The 10,930-nt window shown below is 54.6% G+C and overlaps 1 protein-coding gene across 1 annotated transcript in view; it reads left to right on the forward strand.

The window, feature by feature from the left end:
* Nucleotides 1-10,930, forward strand: part of ADAMTS10 (ADAM metallopeptidase with thrombospondin type 1 motif, 10) — a 19,412-nt gene that overhangs the window by 1,485 nt on the left and 6,997 nt on the right. Inside the window, exons 2-12 of the mRNA XM_010828474.1 lie at nt 193-379; nt 592-938; nt 1,549-1,705; nt 3,000-3,217; nt 4,627-4,710; nt 4,822-4,967; nt 5,374-5,417; nt 5,570-5,675; nt 5,766-5,912; nt 6,081-6,222; nt 10,535-10,756. Of these exons, the coding sequence (XP_010826776.1) occupies nt 292-379; nt 592-938; nt 1,549-1,705; nt 3,000-3,217; nt 4,627-4,710; nt 4,822-4,967; nt 5,374-5,417; nt 5,570-5,675; nt 5,766-5,912; nt 6,081-6,222; nt 10,535-10,756 (1,701 nt within the window). The 5' untranslated portion in view covers nt 193-291. The remainder of the gene's footprint in view (nt 1-192; nt 380-591; nt 939-1,548; nt 1,706-2,999; nt 3,218-4,626; nt 4,711-4,821; nt 4,968-5,373; nt 5,418-5,569; nt 5,676-5,765; nt 5,913-6,080; nt 6,223-10,534; nt 10,757-10,930) is intronic.

Genomic DNA, 10,930 nt, shown 5'->3' on the forward strand with positions numbered 1-10,930 from the left:
GGATGCTGGGGGCGTGGGGGGAAGGGGAGGGAGTTTGCTGAGCTAGAGATGCGTTCAGAGTCTTCAAACCTGGATTGGGAAGAGGGTTGGTTGCAGGTGCCCTTGTCCACCTGGCAAGGGACCTTGGCACTGCTCCAGCCGGCAGTAGGGCCAGGCCCCCCTGACCCAGCTCCCCACCCTTTCGCCTCCCAGGAGCCCGGTGATGCTGTCCAGGCTGTGAACAGGGAAGGCAGCGCTGCATGGGCTGCCAGCAGCCGGGGCTGGGGAGAGACATGTGGACACGTGGCCTCTATGGCTCCCGCCTGCCAGATCCTCCACTGGGCCCTCGCCCTGGGGCTGGGCCTCGCATTCGAGGTCACACACGCCTTCCGGTCTCAAGGTAGGCCCAACCCAGGGTGGGGGGTGGCAGTGGGAACTGAACAGGGATCGTGGGCACTGGGGAGGCCCTGGGGTTGGGGAGGCCAGAGTCTTGCGGCCAGTGACCCAGATTCAGGGGCCACTGAAGCCAGCCTCACTCACCCTGCAGCCAAGCAGGCAGGACACAGGGCTCCTTCCCGGGGCCCACCCCAGGCCTCTGACCCTCACCCATAGATGAGTTCCTGTCCAGTCTAGACAGCTATGAGATCGCCTTCCCCACCCGAGTGGACCACAACGGGGCGCTGCTGGCCTTCTCGCCCCCGGCCCCCCGGAGGCAGCGTCGGGGCACGGGACCTCAAGCAGAGTCCCGTCTCTTCTACAAGGTGGCCGCACCCAGCACCCACTTCCTGCTAAACCTGACCCACAGCCCTCGCCTCCTGGCGGGGCACGTGTCCGTGGAGTACTGGACTCGAGAAGGCCTGGCCTGGCAGAGGGCCGCCCGGCCCCACTGCCTCTACGCGGGCCACCTGCAGGGCCAGGCCAGCAGCTCCCACGTGGCCATCAGCACCTGCGGGGGCCTGGTGAGTGGAGGGTTCTGGGAGATAGGGAGGAACGCCTACAAGCTTGGGAGTTAAGAAAAACACTTATATAGGTCACAGAAGGAATCACAGTGGCAGGGGTTTTTATTAATTCCAACTTCTTTTTCCCCCTCTCTTTCTTCCTTTCTGTCTTTATTCAGCTGCGCCAGGTCTTAGTTGCAGCACACGGGATCTTTAATCTTCATCGTGCATGCCGCATCTCTAGTGGCAGCACACACACTCTTAGTTGTTCCATGTGGGATCTAGTTTCCTGACCAGGGATTGACCCCGGGTCCCCTGCCTGGGAAGTGCAGAGTCTTAGCTACTGGACCACCAGGGAAGTCCCCTTCCGTGGGAGTTGTTGAAACATTTTGAGCTAACCGAGAGGATTAGCTATTTTAAGATGCAGCTAAAGCAGGACTTAGAAGAAAATGTGTAGCCTTAGGTCAGGCTGAAAATTAATGAGCTGAACACCCATCTGAAGAAACTGAAAAGGCAGTAGCAGCGTAAACCAAGTAAAACGGAATCAAATCAGAACGACAGAGATAGGGCCCCAGGGGTCCCGGGACCCGGAACCTGACCGAACCTTCTGTCCCACTTTCCCGACCCCCAGCACGGCCTGATTGTGGCAGATGAAGAAGAATACTTAATCGAGCCCCTGCAAGGGGGGCCCAAGGGGCACCGGGGACCGGAGGAGAGTGGCCCCCACGTGGTATATAAGCGTTCCTCTCTGCGTCACCCTCACCTGGACACAGCCTGTGGAGTGAGAGGTACAGCTGTCTGTCTGGGGCTGGGCAGAGGCACAATACCTGTGCCTCAAGATAGAGGTGCATGCTGGCGTCCCTCCACCTGGAAGGTCAGCTGCGTGCAGGGAGCAATGCAGACGGTCAGCAGGGCAGTAGGCAGTGGACAAGCCCATCTGTCACTTCCAGAGTCCGATGGCCCAACAGTGAGTGAGAAAGGCAGCCGGATAGCCAGCCAGGTGCTGTAAAACCATCCATCTGTGGGATTATCGTCTGATCAGACAGTTAAGCAGCGGGATAGTGGTAGCAGATACTGGAGCAGTTGCACAATGGAAAATGTCAGGAGAACTTAACCACCATTTGGGAGATCAGATTTACAACCAGATGTGCAGGGGGACAGTTATAACATCAGATATTTAGGGGATGGGAAAGGAAGTAAAGTGTTAATTGCTCATTCGTGTCCAGCTCATTGCAACCCCATGGACTATAGCCTGCCAAGCTGCTCAGTCCATGGAATTCTCCAGGCAAGAATACTGGTGTTGGTAGCCTTTCCCATCTCCAGGGGAACCTTCCCGACCCAGGGATCGAACCCAGGTCTTCCACATTGTGGGCAGATTCTTTACCATCTGTGTTACCAGGGAAGCCCCAAGAATACTGGAGTATGTAGCCATTCGCTTCTCCAGGCGATCTTCCCAAACCAGAGATTGAACCCAAGTCTCCCACATTGTGGGCAGATTCTTTACTGTCTTAAGCCATTAGGGGAGCCAGCTGGACATCAGTGATTCACCAGGATAGTCATAGAGCTAAAAACAATAATCTCTGTCCGTGAAAATACAGACCACTGGAATGTTGTTAGTTGCATAGCTGACAGTCTCAAAGTAGCATATCGTGGCAGATACACAACCACAGTGGGTTGTACTAACAGAAAAGTGGTGTCATAGTTGGATGACCAGTGAGACAGCTGATCAGAAAAGACTGTCAGGCAGGGGGATTATTCTACAGCCAGACAGTTGGGCTGCAGGGTGAGTAAAAAGTTGCCCAGTCAGAAGGCCAGGGAGCCATACCAGCACACAGTTCTGGCAGTAGAGCAGGCTGATACACACCTCTATTTGGGCAGTAGAATTGTCGGGAAGCTGCATGGTCATGTTAATTGTCATGGGATGCTGGGTGGCTGTTCGACCAATGAGTTTGGCAGTGGGGCAGCCTCACCACTGTAGAACCAAGAGCAAAAGAATGAGGTGTTTGACAGGCAGATGAACCGTCAGACAGGGACTCGGACAGCTAGAGAAAGCAGCAGAATGACCAGAAATTGCCCATCCAGATGAGAAACCGTGGAAGGGGCGGCCGTGGTGGCTGCGCACCCTGAAACCGCCACCTGCCCGGCCCCTCGGGAATGAAACAGAGCGTGGCCAACCAGGCCTGAAGCGCTCCGTCAGCCGAGAGCGCTACGTGGAGACCTTGGTGGTGGCTGACAAGATGATGGTGGCCTACCACGGACGCCGGGATGTGGAACAGTACGTGCTGGCCATCATGAACATTGTAAGTGCCTCCCCCTCCCTGGACATGGACCCCCAAAAATGTGGAGCCCACCTCCAGAGTCAGGAAAAGGGCTGTCACCATCCCCCCCATCACTGATCAAATGCCAGTGAAACAGAATGGGAAGGGGACAGGGTGACTCAGAAAGAAAGCCTGTTAGTGAAAGTAGCCTAGCACAGTGGTTAGGAGCATGAACTCAGGAGCTAGCCAACCTGGCCTTAAATCTCAGCTTTGCCAATCTTTGACTGTGTGCCCTTGGGCAAGCTACTTTGCCTCTCTGCCTTGGATTACCCACCTGTAAAATGGGTTTAATCATAGTACCAACTTCATAAGGCTACGTGGATACAGTGAATTGCTAAAGTGCTCACCATACACCTAACTCATAGTACTTACCCTATAATTGTTTACTGTATAAAATTAAACAGGCAGCTTGCAGGTACTTGTTGAGGTTAGCAGTACACTTATGGGCGTGCGTCTCTCTGCATGCAGGGCTCACCCGAGCACCTTCCTGTAAATTCATACAAGATGAGCTGGCTGACTCACACTCAGAGTTGGCGCCCATCTTGGATCTTGATCAAGACTCTGGACCTTTCTGAGCCTCAGTTCCCGCCTCTGTAAAATGGGATTCTAATAGTACCTGTCACAAAGCTGTGGTGGGAGGGAAGACAGCTAGACAACTTGGCATGTAGTCAGGGTTTGATGAGTGATGCTGTTGTTCCACTGAAGCAAAAAGGGAAGAGAGAAAGTTTAGCACAGACAGATGACCTATTATGTAGACATAATATCATGCCTAACCCCACTGGTTTCTGCCCAGGCTCTGCCTCCCTTCCTTGGGCTTCCAAGTTTCCTCAAACCTGCCAGGGTTTCTGGGGAGTTTCCACATGGGATGGTGATGGCTCAGGGCTTCAAGGTCATTGCACAGAGTGGCCTCAGTCATCCACCTCCCCTCTGACCACTGGCTCCAGAGCTTCCAGCCTCCACACATCCACTTTCCAGTGGTGATGCTCAAATCGGTGCCTTCAGACAGTATGGAATGAGGCCAGATGTGCACATCTTTCAGGCCGCCTCTGGGCAGAGGCAGCTGTTGGGTGGGCCTTGAGGATGGAGGACAAGTAGACAGGCTGAGCTGGGGGCTTGAGTCAGAAAGACAAACGCTAGCAGGAAGGCTTAGCCAGACTGGAGTTCCACTTTCAGCACCTACTAGCTGTGCGTCCTGACCTCTCTGAGCATCGGGTGGCTTATCTGTAAAATGGGAATACTAATATCTACTGTGAAGATCTGGGCGGCAGGCATAGCCTGAGCCCCAGCACTCAGTAGGCTCTTGATTGATACAAGCTGTTGTCCTCATTTCTTTTTGTTTCCTATTCTGGGCCCCTCTTAAGACTCGGTCTCTCTTGTTTCTTGGAGGTCAGGTTGCCAAACTTTTCCAGGACTCGAGTCTGGGAAACATCGTTAATATCCTGGTAACACGCCTCATCCTGCTCACGGAGGACCAGGTGCGGGGGTGGGGGGAGGTTCCCCCACCTTCCACCACCACAGAATTCAGCACTGCCTGCGTTGCCCCCTGGGTGGCTGGTACCCGCGTACCTCACTCTGTCCATCCTCAGCCCACCCTGGAGATTACCCACCACGCCGGGAAGTCCCTGGACAGCTTTTGTAAGTGGCAGAAGTCCATCGTGAACCGCAGCGGCCATGGCAATGCCATTCCGGAGAACGGTGTGGCCAACCATGACACGGCAGTGCTCATCACGCGGTGAGGGGCAAGGAAGGCTCCGGGGGGCGCCTTCTGTTGGGGAGGGGGCCGGGGGAGGAGCAAATGGTCCAGGGGATTGCCCAGGTCCAAGCAGAGGTCACTTCTGCTGGGAGATGGGAGAGACCAGGACTGTCCAGTCGCCCTGTCGGGGAGCCAGGGAAGGGGAGGGGCTGCTGCAAGCCTGAGAATGTGGGGAGGCAGGTGGGGATCTATTTGGGCACTTGACGCATCCCTCACTCTGTCCTTTGTTCAGTCGGCCACTTGTGCACCCCAGCATCTCCAAGGCTGGCTGGGAGAAGAGCATGAGGTTTCGGTTCAGGGGCAGGACTCAACCGTGAGAGGGTTGAGGGAGGGCGGCCCTTAGGGAGGCAGCCCAGCCTCCTGACTCCTCCGTCTCCTCCCACAGCTATGACATCTGCATCTACAAGAACAAACCCTGCGGCACACTAGGTACCCGGGTCCCCTGGGTTTCAGGCACCTCTGAAGGCAGTGGGCTGGGTGACACTGGCCCCGGTGGGGGTGGGGACCTGGCAGAGTGGACAGAGCCGACAGACACAGCCCTGAGCCCCCAGCCCCGCCCCACCCCCACGCCCATTCCCCAGGCCTGGCCCCTGTGGGCGGCATGTGCGAGCGAGAGAGAAGCTGTAGCATTAACGAAGATATCGGCCTGGCCACGGCGTTCACCATCGCCCACGAGATCGGACACACGTGAGGCCGGGGACACGGGAGGCGGCGGGCAGGAGGAGCAGGGAGTGTCGCCCGGCACCTGGTGGAGCTGCTCACTGGCCCTGTCCCCAGGTTTGGCATGAACCACGACGGCGTGGGCAACAGCTGCGGGGCCCGTGGCCAGGACCCAGCAAAGCTCATGGCGGCTCACATCACCATGAAGACCAACCCGTTCGTGTGGTCCTCCTGTAGCCGCGACTACATCACCAGCTTTCTGGAGTGAGGATCTGCCCGCCCGCCTGCCCATCCCGCCCAGGGTCTCACACTCATGTTGCGGGGAGAGGGGCTGCCTCCGAGGAGGGGGATACGCTCAGGGCTGCTCCCCAGGGCCCCTGTGTGCTTGGCCTGCAGCCCTCCAGTGTGACAGCCGCACTCTTCTCTCCACAGCTCAGGCCTGGGGCTCTGCCTGAACAACCGGCCCCCCAGACAGGACTTCGTGTACCCAACCGTGGCCCCTGGCCAGGCCTACGACGCGGATGAGCAGTGCCGCTTCCAGCATGGAGTCAAATCGCGTCAGTGTAAATACGGGGTAGAGAGAGCCTTCCTGCTTTCCTTCCTGGGAGGGGAGGGGGCCCACCACCACCAGGGTCAGGGGTGGGGTGGGGACAGGGGGTGGGGATGGGAGAGCTGGGAAGGGATGTGAGCCTCAGTGGCGGGTTCAGGGACAGAGATGGATGGGAGGGTTATACAAATGTCACACGCAATCTCAGTGCTCAAGGACAAGAATGGGATCCCCTTGCTTCTCCAGACCCCTGTTTTGGGGGCTGAGCTGGGGAGAACCTGGGGGATACCCCTTCTGTTGCAGCAGGACCAAAGTCCCAAGATCCCTAACGGGGCCATTTTTAACCAAACATCCAGACTTGGTGGAAATAGTTTCCCAGGGGATGAACCATCTTCCCCACTTGGCAAAAAAATGGGACAAAGGCTTCCAGGGACACCCTGTCTTCATTCCCTGCATCCCCCGCTGACTGGTTCACAAGATCTCTTGGCCCCAGTCCTTAGCTGGACAAGCTCTGAGCCTCCTGATCACGCCCCACTCTTTCTTGAGGCTTAGGCTCAGCTCCCAAAGCCCCATCCACCCAAAGAGAAGAGAGCTGGGGGTGCCCTCCCAGCTCCTCCCAGGAAACTGGTGCCCCATTGGCTTCCCTCTTCAGCCACCAGGGACCCCCGGCTCATCTAGGGCCTGCCCCTCCCCTGCCCATCTTCCCCAATTCCCTGAACATGCTCCCCAACTCGTTACAGGCTCACCCCAAATAGCCCAGCCGCAGCCCTTCACATCTTCAAGACTCAAAAAGATCAGTTTGAATGTCCAAGCTGAGGCTGTGTCAACTCCAAACAGAGAGCAGGGAGGTGTTAAAAGCCCTCACTTTATTCCAGTGCGAGACAGGGAAAGAAACCCTCAATCCATTAAATCTTTTTAAAGATTTATTTTATTTACTTATTTAGCTATTTTTGGCCGTGCCAGATCTTTGTTGCTGTGTGCAAGCTTCCTCTAGTTGCAGAAAGCGGGGGCTACTCTTCGTTGCAGTGTGTGAGCTTTTCGTTCCAGTGGCTTCTCTTGTTGCAGAGCACAGGCTCTAGGCACATGGGCTTCAGTAGCTGTGGTTCCCAGGCTCTAGAATGGTGGCTCAGTAGTTGTTGCGCGCACAGGCTTAGCTGCCACATGGGATCTTCCCAGACCAGAGATCAAACCCGTGTCTCCCGCGTTGGCAGGCAGATTCTCAACCACTGTACCACCAGGGAAGCCCCTTGATCCGTTTATATTTAACCCACTCTTGCCACCCCACTCCACCCAGCTTGGCTCCCTCTAGTGAATTCCTAAAGAATTCAGAAGCCACTTGAGCCTCTGCTGTGTCCCAGGGGTCCTAACTGTGACGGTGATGGCAGACACTTACTGAATGCCCACTACAGGTCCAGCATGCCATACCTATCATCTCAGTTAAACTCCTGACAATCCTGACAGCCACACATTGCGGGGGGGACGGACTGAGGAATAGGAAGAAGGCCTTACCCAAAGTCACAGTTCGAGAACATGGTGGAGCCGGGATTTGAGTCGAGGTTTTTTCCTGAATCCAAAGTTTATAATGAGGTAGGGAGGTGGAGGAAGTGCCAGATTATCAAGCACAGACCACTGCTGGTTGTATGTTGCATAGACTTTTCCTTTTATTTTTCCAAGGAACATCTTCTGGGTCCTCCTGGCAAAGGGATAAATAATGGACTACATGTAACTCAGTTAATATGTGTAAAGAGCTGGACCTGAGGCATGGTCTGGAGGTAGTGGCGGCCTTTATCACTCTGTAACAAGATGTTTGTGGAAGCCCTTTTATACTGAATCTGTCGTCACATGCCTGTCAGGCATATGTAGGCAAGGCCCATCTTACAGACAAGGCCCAGAGAGGGGGGATGTGTTGCAAATCAGTGGTGGAGTTAAAGTCTCCCAGAGTTAAATGAGACCCAGGGGTCATTTCTTACAGACCATGGCACGTCCTTGTGGAAAGGAGGATAAGCAGAGCTAGACTAGGCAGTTCTCTTTAAGAGGTGTCAGAAGTGGGATCTGTCATATTTTAACAAATGGCCAGGAGAATATAACCCAAGTGAAGCCAGAAAACCAGGCTGAGGTGTTGTTTTTTTTTTTTTTTTTTTTTAAAATTTTTTTTTTTTTTTTTTTTTTTTTTTTTAATAATTTTATTTATTTATTTATTTATTTATTTTTGGCTGTGCTGGGCCTTCATTGCTGTGCGGGGTTTTCTGTAGTTGCAGTGAGCGGGCGCTACTCTTTGTCGCAGTGCCCAGGATTCTCATTAAAGGAGCTTCTCTTGTTGTAGAGCACAGGCTCTAGGGTGAATGGGCTTCAGTGATTGCTGCACACAGGCTCAGAAGTTGCGGCTCCCGGGAACAATAGTTGCGGCACACTGGCTTAGTTGTCCCGAGGCATGTTGGATGTTCCCAGACTAGGGATTGAACCCATGACTTCTGCATTGGCAGGCAGATTCTTTACCACTGAGCCACCAGAGAAGCCCCAGGCTGAGTCTTTAAGATGAGAGTATCCTTTGAGGGAGCAAGTTTGAGGACCACCTTGTAAGCTTCTCATATGTGTGCAGTTGTCTCAGAGGCTGACACAGGAAACGTCCCTTCCTACAGCCATTGATGGGTCCAATCCCAAATCTTCAAAGCTTAGGAGGATCAGGTTCAAAGAGAAGATTACATGTGATTGTAAAATGAGGCAAGAAGGATTTCCACATCTCAGAGGCAAGACTCTAGGAAATGAACAGGATGTAGGCTAGAAGGTCAGATTTGGCCACACCTGAACCCAGTAAAGCTTGTCCAGGGATATTAATTAACCTGGACCTAAAGGGTCAGAATGGCTCCCTGGGACTGATCCAGCTTCCTGCCATGGACAGGACCTGCTGCCAGAGTCTTTGTGTTGTGTGTTTAGTCACTCAGTCGTGTCCAACTTTTTGTGACCCTTTGGACTGTAGCCCACCAGGCTCCTCTGTCCATGGGATTTTTCAGGCAAGAGTACCAGAGTGGGTTGCCAGGGTCTGGGCCAGCCCAAGTAAGACTCAGGAAGAAGATGGGCTGATTTTTCACTGGGAGAACTAGAGCAGCTTTCCACACAGACCTAGCCTGGCCTTATCCCCTCTCAACCTTCCATAGATTAAAACTTTGAGGAGCTTCGCCAGTTTAGGTTGGGGAAACAATAAGAACCACCTGCTGGGGGAATAAAAAGTTAGAGGTGGGGCCCTTGACCTGAGCCATCATCAAGCCTGGATTTTTCAGAACCACAGCTCTTGAGGTGGGCTGCTTTGCCCACTCTAAAAAGAAATCCAGCATCCTTCCTCCTTATTCCTCAGCCGGTCCCAAGTTTCCTTCTAGAAATTTGGGAAGTGCCAGGGGTTGAACTCCCAAAAAGATCCCCTGGGGAAGGAAATGGCAACCCACTCCAGTATTCTTGCCCAGAAATCCCATGCATAGAAGGGCCTGTGTGCTAAGTCACTTCACTTGTGTCCAACTATTTGTGAACCCGTGGACTGCAGCCTGCCAGGCTCCTCTGCCCATGGGATTCTCCAGGCAAGAATACTGGAGTGGATTGCCATGCCCTCCTCTAGGGGATCTTACCAACCCAGGGATCGAACCTGTGTCTCTCACATCTAACCTGCATTGGCAGGCAGGGTTTTTACCGCTAGTGCCATCTGGGAAGCCCAATCCATGGGCTTGGGCTACAATCCATGGGGTCGCAAGGGTGGGACAGGACTTAGCTACTAAAGAAGGGGCTGAACTACAGAGGGATTAGATCGTAGACCCAGCTATCGATTAAAGTTCTGGGATAGAATCCAGATTGCCTCCTTAGTAGCTGTATGACCTCTAGCAAGTGACCCTACCTCTCTGATCCTTGGTTTTCCCACAGTAAAATGGAGAGTATAGTGCCTAAGGGAGTTTGAGGGTCTCCTAGGTGTTTGATAGGACTTCCCTTGTAGCTCAGCTGGTAAATAATCTGCCTGCAATGATGGAGACCTGGGTTTGATCCCTGGGTTGAGAAGATCCTCTGGAGAAGGGAAAGGCTACCCACTCCAGTATTCTGGCCTGGAGAATTCCATGGACTGTATGTATAGTGCATGGGGTCGTGAAGAGTCGGACCCGACTGAGCGACTTTCACTTTCACTAGGTGTTTGATAAGAGCTGCTTATAGCCCGAGAAGAGGTCCCTTCCTATACCCTGCCAGTAGTTGCAAAAAGAAACCCAGGAAAGGAAGGCTGGAGCCCCACTGAGCGGGTCGCCTGGGTTCTCCCAAGGAAGGTGGGAGGGAGGGTCCGAGCCTGAGCGGGCACCTTGGCCCGCAGGAGGTCTGCAGCGAGTTGTGGTGTCTGAGCAAGAGCAACCGGTGCATCACCAACAGCATCCCGGCCGCCGAGGGCACGTTGTGCCAAACACACACCATCGACAAGGGGGTGAGCCTCGACCGGCCTGGGCCACCGCCGGGGCCCGCCATCGGCTTTGGCCACGCCCACTGCCTGCAGGTCCCGCCCCCTGCCCGAGGCCACACCCCTCCCAGGCTACGCCCTGCATGCTTGGCCCAATACTAGCTCCACCCACTGCTGGGGACTGTGCTTAGGCCACGCCCCCACGTTACCCTGTACTATCCAGGTCTACAGACCCCACCTCCATCCTCCCCCTTTCGCCCCACCCCCCGAGGGCTTAGAGCTCCAGCTGTGGGCCTGGGGAGGGGGTGGGAATGA

The sequence above is a fragment of the Bison bison genome, unplaced genomic scaffold (assembly GCF_000754665.1).
Source record: "Bison bison bison isolate TAMUID 2011002044 unplaced genomic scaffold, Bison_UMD1.0 scf7180017864492, whole genome shotgun sequence".
In the NCBI taxonomy this organism is placed as follows: domain Eukaryota; kingdom Metazoa; phylum Chordata; class Mammalia; order Artiodactyla; family Bovidae; genus Bison; species Bison bison.